The sequence below is a fragment of the Grammomys surdaster genome, unplaced genomic scaffold, assembly GCF_004785775.1.
Source record: "Grammomys surdaster isolate TR1022 unplaced genomic scaffold, NIH_TR_1.0 226, whole genome shotgun sequence".
NCBI lineage: Eukaryota > Metazoa > Chordata > Mammalia > Rodentia > Muridae > Grammomys > Grammomys surdaster.
The window spans coordinates 1622674-1638435 of NW_021604671.1; the positions used below are offsets into that span (position 1 = coordinate 1622674).

The 15762-nt window shown below is 38.7% G+C and overlaps 1 protein-coding gene across 2 annotated transcripts; it reads right to left on the reverse strand.

Annotated features, from left to right (window-relative positions):
- Window positions 1–1125: 1125 nt before the first annotated feature.
- Window positions 1126–15502, reverse strand: Oprk1 (opioid receptor kappa 1). 2 transcript variants are annotated; one of them, XM_028773414.1, is made up of 3 exons: window positions 15246–15502; window positions 5448–5800; window positions 1126–1658 (listed from the first exon to the last, which is right to left on the reverse strand). In XM_028773414.1, the coding sequence occupies exons 1-3, from the start codon at window positions 15500–15502 to the stop codon at window positions 1126–1128; spliced, it is 1143 nt and encodes a 380-aa protein (XP_028629247.1). The 2 variants fall into 2 exon arrangements, with proteins under 2 accessions (XP_028629247.1, XP_028629248.1); XM_028773415.1 differs by having other exon boundaries at window positions 15261–15280.
- Between the last annotated feature and the right edge of the window lie 260 nt (window positions 15503–15762).

The following is a 15762-nucleotide window of genomic DNA, read 5'->3' on the forward strand; positions in this document are numbered from 1 at the left end:
GAAAGCCAGAACATAATATTTGAAGATGTACATGATCAAAACTTCCTCTATTTGAGTATAGAATCTGGCAATAGGTGTGTGTTTACAAACAGATACTACCACAAAGTATATTTGATCAAAGCTAACAATTTAGAGTGAATTTAAAGTTTGGGGATTTTTTAAGACCAAGTTTTGTTTGAGGAATCCACTGGAAACCACACCAAGACCAGATCCCAGAGAGTAGCTTATATTGTAGTAAAATATCTCTGAATCAACTCTCCATGCCTCAAGAGATGTGTATACTGCATCCTTGAGAAATGTCCAGGCTGGAAGGAAAGCCTGGTCCTTATTTACATACAGACTACTATTTACAGATGAAATTATACACACTTTGCTGGTATTTAAGCCTCATACTTTTAATATCAGTTTATGTTTTCTCAGAAGATTATCTACCTGAATAGCATGCTAAAAACCAGAACTCTTAAGGAGCAACTGTAGTTTTCAAGGCATTAGACACCGTGAGAAGAGATCACCCACAACTTTAAATAGGTTCACAAATGTCAGTATGGTGCTCTCCACCAGTGTCAAGGCCTGAATCCAAGTTCTTCCTAAGATACCCTCTTATCATCACACATGAGACATGATCACCAGCAAAAAGTGAGCTGGGTAAGACCATTGGTATGGTCTCATTTTAACTGAAGTTGTTTTTGTCAGTATTAACAAGCAGGTTGCCTGTCTGGTAAGTTTTGGATCCAATGGATTTTTTTCCTTTTATTTTCTTCTCTAGAGATTTCAAACTATGTTGCATAGAAAGGTCATACAGATAGAGGTATACTAAATCAAGGGAACCAGAAAAAAAATGCTGTATTTGTTTATCAAAGGATTGAGATTAGATTAGTTTCTTCTCTGTCCTAGAAAAGAGTTGTATTGTTGCCAGGGCCTGCTGTGCTCTGTTCTTTAGATTTGCTGCCCCTATTCAGCTAGATCACTAATGTGCCCTGCACCTTAAGATTTCAGAGCATGGCATGTCTACATTATTGAATAGCTCATCTTTCCACTTCAGACTGCAGTGGTAATCTGTGTTAAACCAAGATCATTGAACACTTCTCTACCTGGAGAACAATAAGAAGACATTTCCACGACTAGTCATACTGGCTTATTCATCCCACCCACATCCCTCATGGAAGCAGGATCCTGAACTGTGTTTCTAACTCTGTTGGTGCTCTGGAGCTCCATTCGCATCTTAATAGGGAAGCAGAAGTCTCTAAAACACCTCTTGAAGTTTTCATCCAGAAAGGCATAGAGAACAGGGTTCAAGCTGCTGTTGGTATAACCCAAGGCAATGCAGAAGTAATAGCTGGAGAGGGCGGCTGTGCTGTGGGAGGTGCTGCCCAGAGCCTCTACCAGGATAAAGATGTGGATGGGGGTCCAACAGATGATGAAGACTGCAACCACTACCAGTACCAGCTTGGTGATCCGACGGAGATTTCGATCCTTCTCTCGGGAGCCAGAGAGGAGCCGGACACTCTTCAGGCGCAGGATCATCAGGGTGTAGCAGACAATAATGATAAGGACTGGGATCACAAAGGCAAAGACAAAGACACAGATCTTCATGAAGAGGTCCCACCAGGAATAATCATCATCGGGAAACTGCAAGGAGCATTCAATGACATCCACATCTGCCAGATGTGACCAAAGTCAAGAAAATGACAAGAGAATCTTGTTATTCTCAGTACTGTGAATGCAGAGTTATACATTAACCAACACCTTTGTTTTCAAAGGTCCAGATATAGCAAGCTAGTATCGGAAGCAGAACAGCAAATCATAAATTGATGGTCCACAATATTGAGCATTCAATAAAAAATGTATCTACAGAGTTGTTTGTTGTCAAACACAGTGTTGCATAAAATAAACAAGCAAAGCTGGCTAGCAATATTCATCCAGCTGTGAAGGCTAGCTTGGTATTTGTGGCTTTCAGAGGAACTAAACTGTTTACTTTTAGTGTGGTACTTATTTGTATTTTTGTGTATTAACAATGTTCCCACACACACAGCTCTGACAAGAGTTAACATTTTTAAAAAGTAAACATCTATTCATAATAAATGACTAAACATTTTGAATTGCTCTACTGAATTTAGCAAATACCAACTTGTCTTACAAACATCAACTGTTTATGTGGGTCCATAAGGGTTGATAATGAAATATGTCTAAATATGAATCAGGTGCTGTGATTAAACTGTATCATTTGACTCGCTGTATTTAACAGCATCATTGAAATATGAACAAAAATTTTAAAGGTAAATGAAGACAAACCAAGAGATATCAATAAGCATCTACTTCAATCTTTGTGTTACTGTTTATGTGAAAAGATTTAAAGTATCACTTAAAAATCATTGCCTTTGTCATAGAAAACAAAATATTAAACAACCTCAGTGGGTGATATGTCATGAAACTGAATAGATAGATAGATGATAGATGATAGATAGATAGATAGATAGATAGAATACTATATATAAACTGATATAGCAAACTGAGTATATATATACATATATATATATATATATATATGTATATATATATATATATATATAGAGAGAGAGAGAGAGAGAGAGAGTTAGACAGGGAGAGAAAGGAATGGAGAGAGAAACTCTTTATCTTTAACTGTTGTTGCCTACATATGTATTATATTCTTAAAAATATAAATATAACCTGCTAAGTCTGTATAACGTTATTTTTCTGTATATTTTCAGGAACAACCATTTGGTATTATATAACTGAAGACTATTCCCTAGGGAAGGCTATTTCTCCCACTCTTGACATCACTTAGCTGATTATAGTTCTTTGTCTAGAGTTGTCTACTATAGGTGATTGTCTACATAGGTGATAGGCAGATTACGAGTTAATAAAATAAATAATGTAGAAACGTAATACTAATATAAAATATATCCATAAAGTAAAATTATACTGCTGTATACAGGAGTTCTCAGTTCAGTATTGTATGGGCATCAGTAGACATTAGTAAACATATCAAAACCCACAACCTCTAAAGCTCATGCTGATGACTAATGATGCTAGCATGCTGAAGAACAATACCAGCCACCCTGATCAGATAGAAAGATGACCTAAAATACCTAGCTATGCAATAGTCTTAACAGGAAGCATGGTGCAGCAGTACAAAAGAATGCAGTCCACAAAAATCATCTTTCATAGTATAAACAAAATCCTTACTTGATAAAAGCAAAAGGAAAGAACAGGTATCCTATGAGACCACTTTAATTTTTTCTTTTGCTACACAAATTAATCTTAGCTGACATTGGTGCATAGTTTCTTCTGTTACATCTATGCACTCATCACCAGCAATATCTACTTGAAAAAAAAAACTGTCTCTCTTCATTTCTTCCTTAAAAAGCCTAACTGAAACCAATGGGTTTTTAGGCTATCACTCTCCGACAAATGTTTGCAGTAATATAGTGGTTAAATCTAAAAGTAGAACATGAAATATAAAACCAGGTCTTTCTTTACCCTAGGAAGTCATCTATCACCTTTTCTTACTCACCACCTTCTCCTCCTAGTGCATGCAAAGTATTGCTCCTGGATGGGATTTGTGATGCACAGACACCTGACCTTCAGAAGAGTTTCTTGCAATTTATTTTCCCTCTAATCTAGGCATCAAAACATATTCCTCTATATGACTAATCATATATGTAATTGCTTGTTTAATAAAGTTGACAAGTGTCTTAGTCCATCACCTGCTTTAGTTGTGCTAGGAACTCACATCACAGTTTGGAGGAAAATAAGTCATAGAAAATACAACACTAAGAATAGTCCCTAACATAAGCTACCAACTTTAGGTGACAGTGTATTAATTCAGGCTGGACTGTGACAAATGTGCAACTCTAATGGAGGTGTTGATAATACAGGCTATGCATGTGTGTTAGTAAGAGACAACTTAAAACTCTAGTTTTAATTTCAATTTTGCTGTGACCCTAAAATTTCTCTAAAAGAAATCATCTAGAATGAACAAAAATAACATATGCATGTATTGTGTAAGATAAGCTGTGATTTTTAGCATCTGCCCTTTTACTATGTCCTGAGAAACCCTTGCTATATATATTCAGTTATCTGTACTCCCAGGTACTACAAAAACTCTCTTATATAAAGATACATCTAGATAATCTTTAAGAGTGTTAGATAGCATTTATATACTTCAAAATTCATTCATCAGCTTCCCTGTAGGGAAGCTCTATTAAGATCAAACATATTTTACATAGCTACATTTTTTTTTTGCTAAAAAGCAAAACTCTTGAGAAGCTGTTCTCACCTTGGTTGCAGGTCATGCTAATCTAGATCGCACTACAGCTTAATTAAACCAACCTTTTCAAGGATACAACCTAGGCAATGGTATATTCTAAAGTACCCAGGCAATCTCATCCCTCATTCCAATGTGATATAAACACAGGGAACATGTAGTTACTCTGTTTGCATAAGGCAAGAACTATAACCACCTATGAACCTGATCATGAGCTTACCTAAGCCAACAAAGAAAAGATATATGAGGGATAACCTTAAAGCAAGAAGGCAAACAGAACCTACATGTGCCTCTAATAATTTAGAGTGAAAAAGAAGGTAAGCCATGAGCTAGAGAGATGGCTCAGCGGTTAAAAGCAGTGACTGCTCTTTCCGAGGTCCTGATTTCAATTCCCAACAACCACATGGTGACTCACAACCATCTGTAATCGGGTCTGATGCTCTCTTCCGGTGTGTCTGAAGAGAGCAATGGTGTACTCATATACATAAAATAAATAAATAAAACATTTTTTTAAAAAAGAAGGTAAGCCATAGGATTGCTAGGTTGTATTTTCAAAACTTTCTTGCCTTTGGTTTCTTACCCATCCTTTCAGATTCCATTTTACACAGACATAAGAATAATGAGTACGATGTGATCCAGTAACAGTTAAAGGCTTTATGCGCACACACATGTCTTCTTATGACACATGGAAATACTGTCAAGATTATTCACACATGCTTTCTAGTTGGTTTGCCACATCATTGGTTAAGATATAAATGTCTAGGCTACTAGCATCCAAAGTGAGTTTGGAGGATGGTAACCTCAACCTTACTGTATCAAAATCTTCTATGAAAAATATGGGAAGAAGAGAAATTAAAAGGAATCCAGGGTATATAGTCTTCTCTCTCTGAATTTTACAGTCCTTCCAAGTCCACAGAGTACTTCAAGAATCAGAGAGTTCTGAGTATCTATGCGCTGGCACTGTCATCCCCTGACTCCATCTTTAGAGGTGGAAAAATACACAATTGCTTCATTTTTAATCTTTCATGGATTTAGGAATTATACTTTACTGTTCTGTTGCTTGTTTCCTAATAGATACGTGTTCCACTCATTTCCAAGGTAAAAGTTTACCTCATAAAGAATTCTACTTTTATGAATGGTATAAAAAAGTGGCTCTTACCTTCTCTGACTTTGGTGCCTCCAAGGACTATTGCTGATATACCAACAGATGATGCCAGGAGCCAAATGCAGATGTTGATGATCTTTGCTTTTAGAGGTGTTCGGAAGTCCAAAGCTTTCACAGGGTGGCAAACGGCAATGTAGCGGTCCACACTCATCATGGTCAAGGTGAATATGCTGGTAAACATGTTGTAGTAGTCAATGGAAATGACAATCTTGCACAGAACATCTCCAAAAGGCCAAGAATTCATCAAGTAGACAGCACTCTGGAAGGGCATAGTGGTAGTAACCAAAGCATCTGCCAAAGCCAAGTTAAATATGTAAATGTTGGTTGCAGTCTTCATCTTTGTGTATCTGAAAGATAAGAAATAATAACAACTCCTTCCATCTCTGCAACTTAAACACAGAGGGTGAATGAGAGTGACAGCCACTTGAATGTTGCTTTGCATGTACTTATTTCTTACGCACTCACTGTGTGTGTAAATTGTAAAAGGACTTTCTACGTGCCAGGGCATTGAGAAAGATAAGTAAAGTCCTCAGGCTTCATTAAGGTTCTATCTTTGTGCTTTGATCAAATAAGATAAATAAAAATGAGAATGGAGACAGCATAGATCATTCACTATATGAATATACAGACAGGCTGGAATACTGGGGAGTCCTTCATGTCAGAGGTAATGATTCATTTTAATCCTTCACAAAGGTCTTACGTATTTTTGAAGTATTTTTCTTTTGTTTATATAAAGCAAATACCTTCATGGTTATTTTAAGAAATCAATCATTGTAATTATTTAAGCTTTTGAAAGTACAAAATGATGTTCAATTTTAAAATATATCCATTTGTAGTGGCCAAAGCACAATTAGACTCAATGATTTCTGCGTGTCAATATGCTACTAACTTGTCTTTATAAGTACATTATATAAATAAAACAGACCAAGATGAATTATATTTGATTCAAGAATACCAAGGTACACAAAAATAACACTGTTTTTCTCCATCCCATGTCTGAGAAGTTTTTTAAACTACACAATTTCTTAGTTTTCAGGCAAGGGGACAGTAATGATCAAGATGGCTCAACAAGACTGTCTGAGAACTGATATCCTTCTCTACACTACAACAGGAGGTTAGTGTGGCAACAGAGTCACTCAAATCTGAATCAATAGAATTGTTCTTTAAAGGAACTGATTCCTGCAGAATCTATTGACCAGCAGATACTCGTAGTGTCTCACCTCTCTGAAGCCAAGAAGAAAAAGCTGTGTGTTAATTCCTTTCTCTGTACCTCAGAATTATAAACCTTACCACAATGAATTTATTCCTGTCCCACTAGACATATACATTTTCTCTTTAAAATTTAGCTGTCAGTTACATCAGAGTGATGAGACTGCTGTCTAATGTGAAGTCACAGTCCTGAGTCTAAACTGCCTGAATCAGTTCCTGATACATAAGGATAATAAGCTGGGAGCCTAGAAGAGAGGCCAGTCTAGGCTCGAGCTTGATACATCTGTCAGACAGGGATGCATTTTACCCTCAGCATCCACTGGCTTTGTCTTTCCTATCTGCCCTTCTTGTTCTGTAAGATATGAGGTATGTTATTGGGTAGGTAAGAGGGCACTGCAAGCATTAGTACTAAAGCCAGCATGTTCTTATTTGCACTTTTATGATTCATTTCTGAAAGAGTGATTTATTCTGGGGAGTAGGGAAACACTTTCTGCCCTTAGACATATTATGCAAATATTAAGTGGCTTATATATTTTAAAAAGTGATTAAAACTCTATAACTAAAGATTCACAATATCTTTCTAAATATACAGATAACTAAGCAAGCACAACCATGTGATATTCCTAATGAGAAAATATAGAATGCAATATATATGAATATTGCCTATTTTAAAATACAATTTCATGTTTAAAAAGTTTAGGTTATAAACAAAGTTTCCACTGCCTCAACTTTCTCTAACAAAATCTCTAGTAGATTCCAGTAGCTGATAGCTTTGGCATCTACTCTTGTGTTTTGAGTCTCTATGGCTCCTGTGTCTTCATGACCTTATAGTGGCATTTTTACTTTATAAAATTAGAGATACCTGGGACATGGTCTTTCATTTTTTTCATCCATCCAACACATAAACTTCATTAGGTTGTACTAGTTTTGCCTCATGATAACAAATACCTGAGCCAGTCAACTTGTATATATAAAGAATTATTTCTTTTCCCTTTCTCGAAGGTTGCAGGCCATGCCTTGCTGTCTCTGTTGCTTCAGGCCTGTGGTAAGGTAGCACCTCAAGATAAGAAAGCGTGGAAGAGCAAAGCCATTCATCTTGCTGCCAGTAATGAAGAATAGGAAGGGGGTATGAGGTCCCAAGACCACATTTAAGGGCATACCTAAAATTATCCAAACACCTTCAAATAACTTGCATCCAATAAAGGTCTGAGGCCACATATCCAACACATAGGCCTTAGCAATCCTCAAGAATCAGATAATAACAAGGACTTATTACCTCAAACCTCAGTTTCTTGTGTACAAAATGAAACATGCATGATTGTTGCAAAGCATTCAAAAAATAACTTAGGAGGTGTGGGCTAAAATATGTTTCCTTACTCTCCCAATATCATGTTTAATTGATTTCATGTTCCCCAACTCTTTCTCCCCTTCATATGTGGGGAGAATTTAACAGTTAGCTCAGAAAGTGAAATGTAGCTTCCAGATAATAGTCATGGCTATTTTTACTCAATTTAGCTTGAAAATATATATGGGTGTAAAATGAAACTTGGGTCCTGGCATAGACAAACATAAGTTCAATACTATTAAAACTTCATAAAATAAAATATAGATCTAAATATATCATAAAAGTTGGGGGATACCTGGCTTTTAGCTTTTCAAAAATATCAATAACCAATAGGTGAACAGAACTGCAAAAGATGTGAATTTATAAAGAATCCAATTCTTGTTATCATATCTCATAATAAAATAATTGAGCACTGACAGTAATCACAGTGACAACTCACTTCAAAAAGCTTTCTGTCCATTATATAGATATTACCTCACTTAGGTCTCTCAATAACTCCATGAGGTAGATCTTCTTTTCTATAAATGAGGCAGCTAACAATTATGGAGTTCTCTTTAAAAATTTTTAAAGAAATATAATTACAAATGACAGTGCAGAAATAGTAATATAGAAGATAGATCTTAAGTTATGTATTCCTACATCTGTCATTTCAGCTTCTTGTAACTTTCAAAGTCTAGTATTTTGACCTCAATTACTTGAGTCTCACATGTGTCCATCAAGTAGTCTTTGAGATTTATGTCTATTCACTCCTCTAACTGAAGAAGTTTGGGCTTGAGTAAATCCAATGATCTGTGCAGTGTCGAAGAGATAGACCTTGCTTTGAGAAACAAGTCAGGGCTCCATCCTACAGACAGGTGCTTAGAAACCTGCCACACAGAGAGAGGAGTTCATAATCAGAACAGAAGAAGAGAATAAACCAAAGTTCAATAGACGTTGTCAACAGTCTACCAGACCCCATAAACATATAAGTGGAAACCTCTATTGCCAGAGATTCTATCAAGAGCCCTCAGAAAGTTACTTCTAGTTAACTAGAACAAACTGTTAGCCAGTCTTTCATTCATTGTATGTTCATTGAGAAAACAACTAAGCTTTATTTTCCGTCTGAGAGTATGGTTTTTTTCCCACTTCATCCAAAATGCTTTACAAATTTTGCAAACATTTCAAGTAAAATGGCAGCATGTAAAATCTAGATGAAAAGTTTGATTTGTGTGTAAAAGTTTAAGGTGGGCTAGCTGCAAATGGTTGCCCTTTTGGCATACACATCTCAGGAATATATGGTAAAGAAGAGTAAAACAAAAACTAATCTCCACAGAGCTACAAACTTGAATCATAGAACTGTACATTAGACAGAAGGGGAAAGGCAGACCAGGAAGAAGGGTCAATTACAGAGTTGGGAATGTGATCCTTAATGGACAATATTCCAGAGAGCTAGAATTGCTCCCTATGGACTCCTTAATCGGGCCTGTTATAGGGATCACCTTTGCAAGTGAATGTAATTTATGGGTACTTGTGTGACATGAACAGATCAGAGTTGTGCTTCTAGATATCAAGAACAAATGTCATGGGGCAGAGTTTCTGTGAAAATGTGGCATTCACAGTGCTAGAAGTGTAAAGTGCAGTGCCAGAAGGGAGAACACTGGCTTTGTGGCCTGGCTGGGTCTTGGGACTTTTGATCATTTTTCTGTGCCTGCTCTGTACAGACAACACAGATATGGAAGAGACAATGCTTGCATTGTTGGCATCCTTTGCTAAGTAGGGATATCGTCTTGTTTGTTCTTGCTATTTTAATGACAGTGATGTTTCTTCAATCAGTACTTCATTCAACATGCATGACAAAAGCACAATAAATCTGAAGACCTAGTACATTGACACTACACACTTTGAGATGTGTTGGTATCTGTTATCTTCTGCTCTGTTAGCCTTTACCTGCAGTTTTGCTTCATGTTGAGCTCCAAAGCTATTTTCTCTTACTACTCATGCTTGTCTCCTTTCTCTGAATTTTCAAAAGTCCATCCCTAAATCTGCAACATACTAAAATCTGATGACTGAAAATTGAGTCTAAATTATATTATAAACTTAGAGAACACAGACAAAAAGAAGCTTGAAACCAGAGAAATCTGCACAGTTGATCTGACAGAGAACAGCTCATGGGAGCTTGAGCCTACCAGATGACAGGGATACAGAGAGAGCTTTGATACTCAGTATCCCTTGCAGGAGGCAGTGCAAAGATGGATTTTCTGTGGTTTGAAAAAAGACTGGATGGGTAGTTTTGTTCCAGAGAAGACCTAGGACCCAACAAGAACAAAACTATTATAACCATTTAAGTAGTGGCTTACAAAGCAGAAAATACTGCTTCAGGAGCTTCATATAACCTGACAAAGCTACGATGATGATTAGATATCATTCACACACACACACACACACACACACACACAAAGTCACAGCAGGGACCTGGCCTATAAGTGCTCAGGTGATGCTGACCTCCATTGTCACCATCAAGGCAGCTGCTACTCTCCTTGTTAGTGTAATAACCTCCCATAGCCCTGCTCTAACAAATCATAGTACAATCTTGTAAGATACTACTTCTTTTAATTTTTCTGAAAAGGATAATATTATAAAATACTTAGAAATATTCTCTGTGTTTCTTGTGGGCTCTTGGAATCCATGCCAATTTGGTAAAGGAACTCAGGGTCGTCTTTTTCCTAAGATGACCAAGGAGCCAAGTATTCCATCAGAAAAATAGTGAGACACTGAATCCTGCCACATTTTGAAAATAAAAGTTGGAAAGCATTCTGACCAGTGTGGCTAAGTCTACATTATGAGTGTAGAAACGACTTAACACAAGGAAAGATGGCATAATTCAGAGAGCAATACTGCTAATAAAGCACTGAATTGCTGTCCCTGCAGAGTTAAAGCACTGCCACATATTTATTGCATTTGAGGTTTTCCATAGGTCCTAGAGTTGTCCCTTGGTATCTACAGAAGGTACCTCTTCAGATATTCTAATCCATGATTGCTTACTTGAGCCTCTGTATGAGTTGATATAGTGTTCACACATAGCTTGTGCATCTCCTGTGTACTTCCAGTTTCTAATACCCAGTGTAATACAAATACAATGTAGCTGGGCAGTGGTGGTGCATGCTTTTAATCCCAGCACTTGGGAGGCAGAGGCAGGTGGATTTCTGAGTTCGAGGCCAGCCTGGTCTACAGAGTGAATTCCAGGACAGCCAGGACTACACAGAGAAACACTGTCTCGAAAAAACAAAACAAAACAAAAAACCCAAAGCACTACAAATACAATGTAAATAGTGCTTATACTCATTGATTAGAAATACATGGGGGTGGTAGTGGTGGTGCATATATAAATGATGACTATGTATAGGAATACTGTAATGTGGGTCTGAAAGTTGCCGACAGCAGATCTTTAGTGTACTTCCCACATAACTGGCACTCACAGTGAAGTAACTCTGTGTGGTAATGGATTGAGTGTGTGTTCATTTGACTAAGTTAAGCATTTGACAATGCATACATGTATTAAACTGTGCTAGTTTTCTGTCACAGCAACAAAATTTCAAAGGTAGTCAACTTATAATGAGGAAAAGTTTGTCTTGGTTCCCAGTTGGGGAGTATTAGTCCACTGTTAGCACATTTGTTGGGAGTATACAGTGATGGCCCAATATATCATGGTAAAGAAGATCTGTTTAGCTCAGGCTGCAATGGGCAAAGACAGAGAGAGAGAGAGAGAGAGAGAGAGAGAGAGAGACAGAGACAGAGACAGAGACAGAGACAGAGAAGATGACAGAGACAAAGAGAGAGAGGGATGGAGGGGGAGAAAGGGGGAGGGTGGGAGAGAGAGAGGGAGGGAGGGAGGAAGGGACAGAGACAGAGACAGAGACAGAGAGACAGAACGGAGAGCTAGCTCATGGATGCGCACCTCCTGATATCCCCTTTAAGGGCATGCACCCATTGGCCACAATTGTTTGCATTTCACCACTTTTGAACAGCACTTCAGACTGGTGACAAAGTCTTTAACACATCTTTTCAGAAGACATTTTATAATGAACTCATAGCACAAATGACCCACACACACCTTCAGCATAAGACATTTTCATTTGTCAGTTAGGCTTCAGTGGTACCTGATAGGGTGGAACAACTCCAGTGGTAACTGTGGAGTGTGGATGACAGCCCTGCGTCAGTCCAGGTTTATCAGTTGCCTGATTCTGGCTGGGGCAGGAGACTTGCAGAGAAATACTATGTGTGAATGGCAGGATGTGGAGGATCCTATCTATGCCTTTTATTCAATTTTTCTATGAACTCAATCATTATTTTAGAAATTTTTCTTTTAAAGATATTAAATAAAAAAAAATAAAACGATCAGGAATAAAGATTTCCCTGATATGGCTTCTCAGTTGAATGATTTGAAAATGTAACGAGTTTGTTTCATTAAATTCTCCAGGTACCTTCAGTTCATATAAACGAACTTATATTAATTAAATTAAATTGCTAAACATTCTTCTAGATTACTTAATATTGAAATTATGGTGGCTTACTAAAAGGTGGTAGTAGTTTCTTCATTTCTAAAAAGTGAAGGATGTGTGGTCCTAGCTTCTGAGTCATCTTTCACATTCTGTCAGTCTGCAGTGTTCTGTGCAACCTAATTCCCATTGGAGCCAGGATGTTTCCAGTTCCCTGGCCTATGCAAAGAGCCAGCACCATAAGAGGATGGAACAGGAGCACAAGCTATACCCTTCAGTTGCCACACAGGTAGGCAAGTTCATCAATAACCCAAGGCAAATATTATCCCTGGGAAGGCTATCCCTGTAGGACTGTGGCCGAGGAAGATGAGGAATGCCCAAGAAACAACTTCACTAGAGTAATTAACACCTTAGAACATCTCGTCCTGTTCTCTTGATATTGCCATATGGCAATGAGCCCTAAGAACAAATTCCAATACATTCAGCCTGACATCACCATCTGAGGACCAAAAGGCATACATATATTTTTTAAAAAAATTCTCTGACTTCGTATAGAAATCTGACGAGTGGATATAAGCAAAGATTTAAATCTTTCATGTAAATTCTGACTCGATTGGCCAGTTTGGATAATGAGTATCAAAGAAATGAACAAACAATAACCCACATGTGTTTTGAAGCATCAACCTCGTTCCTAAAATCCTTTCTTCAGTGAGATGTGGTAGCATAGGTCTGTAATTCTACTACATGATAGGCTGAAGTGAGAGAATTGTGAGTTTGAGGCCAGCTTGGGGAATTTAGTAACACTGTCTCAACAATGACCACCATCATCTATTTCTCTAAGTTTTCCTTATCTAAAACATAAACTGGCACAGCCTCTAAATAGAAGTGAGGTACAAGTAACCGTTATTTTCAAAGGTCTTGATATAGTTCTAAGCCTGTATCAATTGTCCCACTAAAATTCAATCCATCTTAGAATGACAACAATCTTACAGCCACAGAATTTTAGATTTGTAACTGAGCACAGAGCCTCCAGGGGCAACCCTTGACTATCTGCATCCAGAAGTCAAGCTGGGATAAAGGAGGTGCCATCTGCACAGTTCTCAGGAAGATATTGCCACCCAGGATACAGGGTAATAGCTAATGGAGAGGAATTTTTCCCTCCCAGTAAGAAACAAACTCCTGAAACTAGCTATGAGATAGACGCCAGGAAAGTACATGAAGCCAAGGAGAGCACAAGAACTACTGAGTAGGCTTTGTCTGTGATCTGTTCAGACAAAAGAGTACATTTTTGTTTTTCTGTTCTATAATGCTGGAGCCCCATGTGCACTCAGAAAGTGTTCAAACACTGAGGCATTTCCTCCAGCTCTGTGCTTTTAGTTTTTATTTCAAAATTTATTTTGCTTTCAGTAAATTGTCCAAACAGGCCTTAAGCTCACATTTCTCCTGTTTCCATCTCCCAATTAGCTGAGATTACAAGCCTGTGCCACCACCCAGCTGGCTGATATCCTATCCACCTCCCTCCTTTCCCCAACCTCTTTATTTCCCCATCAGTTTTAGTTTATGTCTTGAAATGGCTGGACAGAGTCCAGACTTCATTGGGATCACATACTCCACTGAAAGAAAATAATCTTAGCTAATCTACATAAGCAGCTGCCATGAAACTAACTCTCTTTTAAGACATTCTCAAACATGTACAAAATACCTGGAGAGAGAACGACAGGCTCTTAATTTCTGAGATTGTTTTAGTTATTCTTGAGTAAAAGGAAATGTTAATATTCATTCCAAGACAGGACCCAGAGAGGTAAGACCATACAGTTTTATTCAATGCCCAGCATAAAGTTGCAGGAGCGAGCACTGGTGAATGATGTGGGGTGGCCACACTGCACACCAGCCTTCTGTATGCTCTTCAGCAATGATTTGCAATATATAAACGGATGTCAAATTGATACCTATGAGACTTTGAATGACAAGGACAGGGCATCTGGTGCAGGGACTATGGGGACTTTGAGGAAAGGATGAAAGATTTGACATGGAAGGAGCAATGTTATTGCAAAATCTCCCATTGGGCCATCCTGCACTTATCCAGTTTTGAGACAGCCACACAGTCTAGCTTGAATGCTTGCCTAGTATACTCATTGGACTTAATCTTGGGTACTTCAAAAATCATGCTAGTGGATATTCACAACACTAAATATCCTATTGGTTTTCATTTCATAAGTTACAACACCAGTCTGATGAGTCACAAAAGAAATTCTGAATTACCTCCCATGCATTTGGTGGAACTGGAATTTATTTACAGAAATATTTAGACAGGGCACTAACGTTTTTCAATCCAGAGCAGGTAAGCAAGGAAAGGCTCATAGAGATAGTCTCATTTCTTTACAAGAAGATAACCTTGTGATTAGACCCCTAGTATTTTCTTGAGGTGTTCTCTCAGCAGAGGTTTGGAGCCTCCCTTTTGACACGGGCAGGTAGCTCTTAAATCTTAAAGGTACCTTGGATTAGCCCTGTGTAAAATCCACAATTCCTGGCAAAACACTCTCCCAGGAAATTCATTTAAGATGTCACCTTGGAGAATCTCTCGGGAACCCTACACAGAAGAGACCCTGCTCTTGGCTGGCTGGCTCACTCCTTCCTACACACACACACACACACACACACACACACACACAGGAGCACAAATTGCCTACCCCCAACCCAGCACCATCCCCACCCCCACTCCCTCCACTGCGACCTTCCCCCGCCCCCCAGCCCCGAACTCACCGGATGATGATAAACATGACCAGGGAATTGCCCACTAAGCCCACCACAAACACCACAGAGTAGACAGCGGTGATGATAACAGGGATGGCCGGAGAGATGTGCGCGGGCTCCAGCTGCTGGTCCTCGGAGCCCACACTGCCATTGCTGTCCAATTCGGCCCAGTTGGGGAACCAAGAGCTGCTGTTGGGGAGTAGGCAAGCACTGGGAGCACAGGTAGGGCCTGGCTCTCCGCGGAAGATCTGGATGGGGGACTCCATGGTGAGCGCTGCAGCTGGAAAGCAAGGAGCAGTGGCACTTGCGGGGTTGCAGGAGTAGAGGACAGATTGCACCCAGAGAGACAAAGTTTGCCTGTGCAGGCAGGGCTGGAGGCGCAGGAGCCCACAATCCTTGGACTCAGTCTGGCCACGCATCCCAAGGAAGGGGCAGGCAGGACTCTTACTGAAATCCCCTTTCCACTCCTAGCTCCACCGATGCTATTAAACTGAGAGTATTTGCACCTTTTTGGAGCCCTGAGGTT

What these genes read in the sequence shown, in the direction of transcription:
- Oprk1 (XM_028773414.1), bottom strand. Translation starts at nt 15,502, where the DNA reads ATGGAGTCCCCCATCCAGATCTTCCGCGGAGAGCCAGGCCCTACCTGT. An exon ending in GTCATGTTTATCATCATCCG is followed by an intron (nt 5,801 to 15,245) that starts GTGAGTTCGGGG and finishes CTTATCTTTCAG; the next exon opens with ATACACAAAGATGAAGACTG. An exon ending in AGGCACCAAAGTCAGAGAAG is followed by an intron (nt 1,659 to 5,447) that starts GTAAGAGCCACT and finishes CACATCTGGCAG; the next exon opens with ATGTGGATGTCATTGAATGC.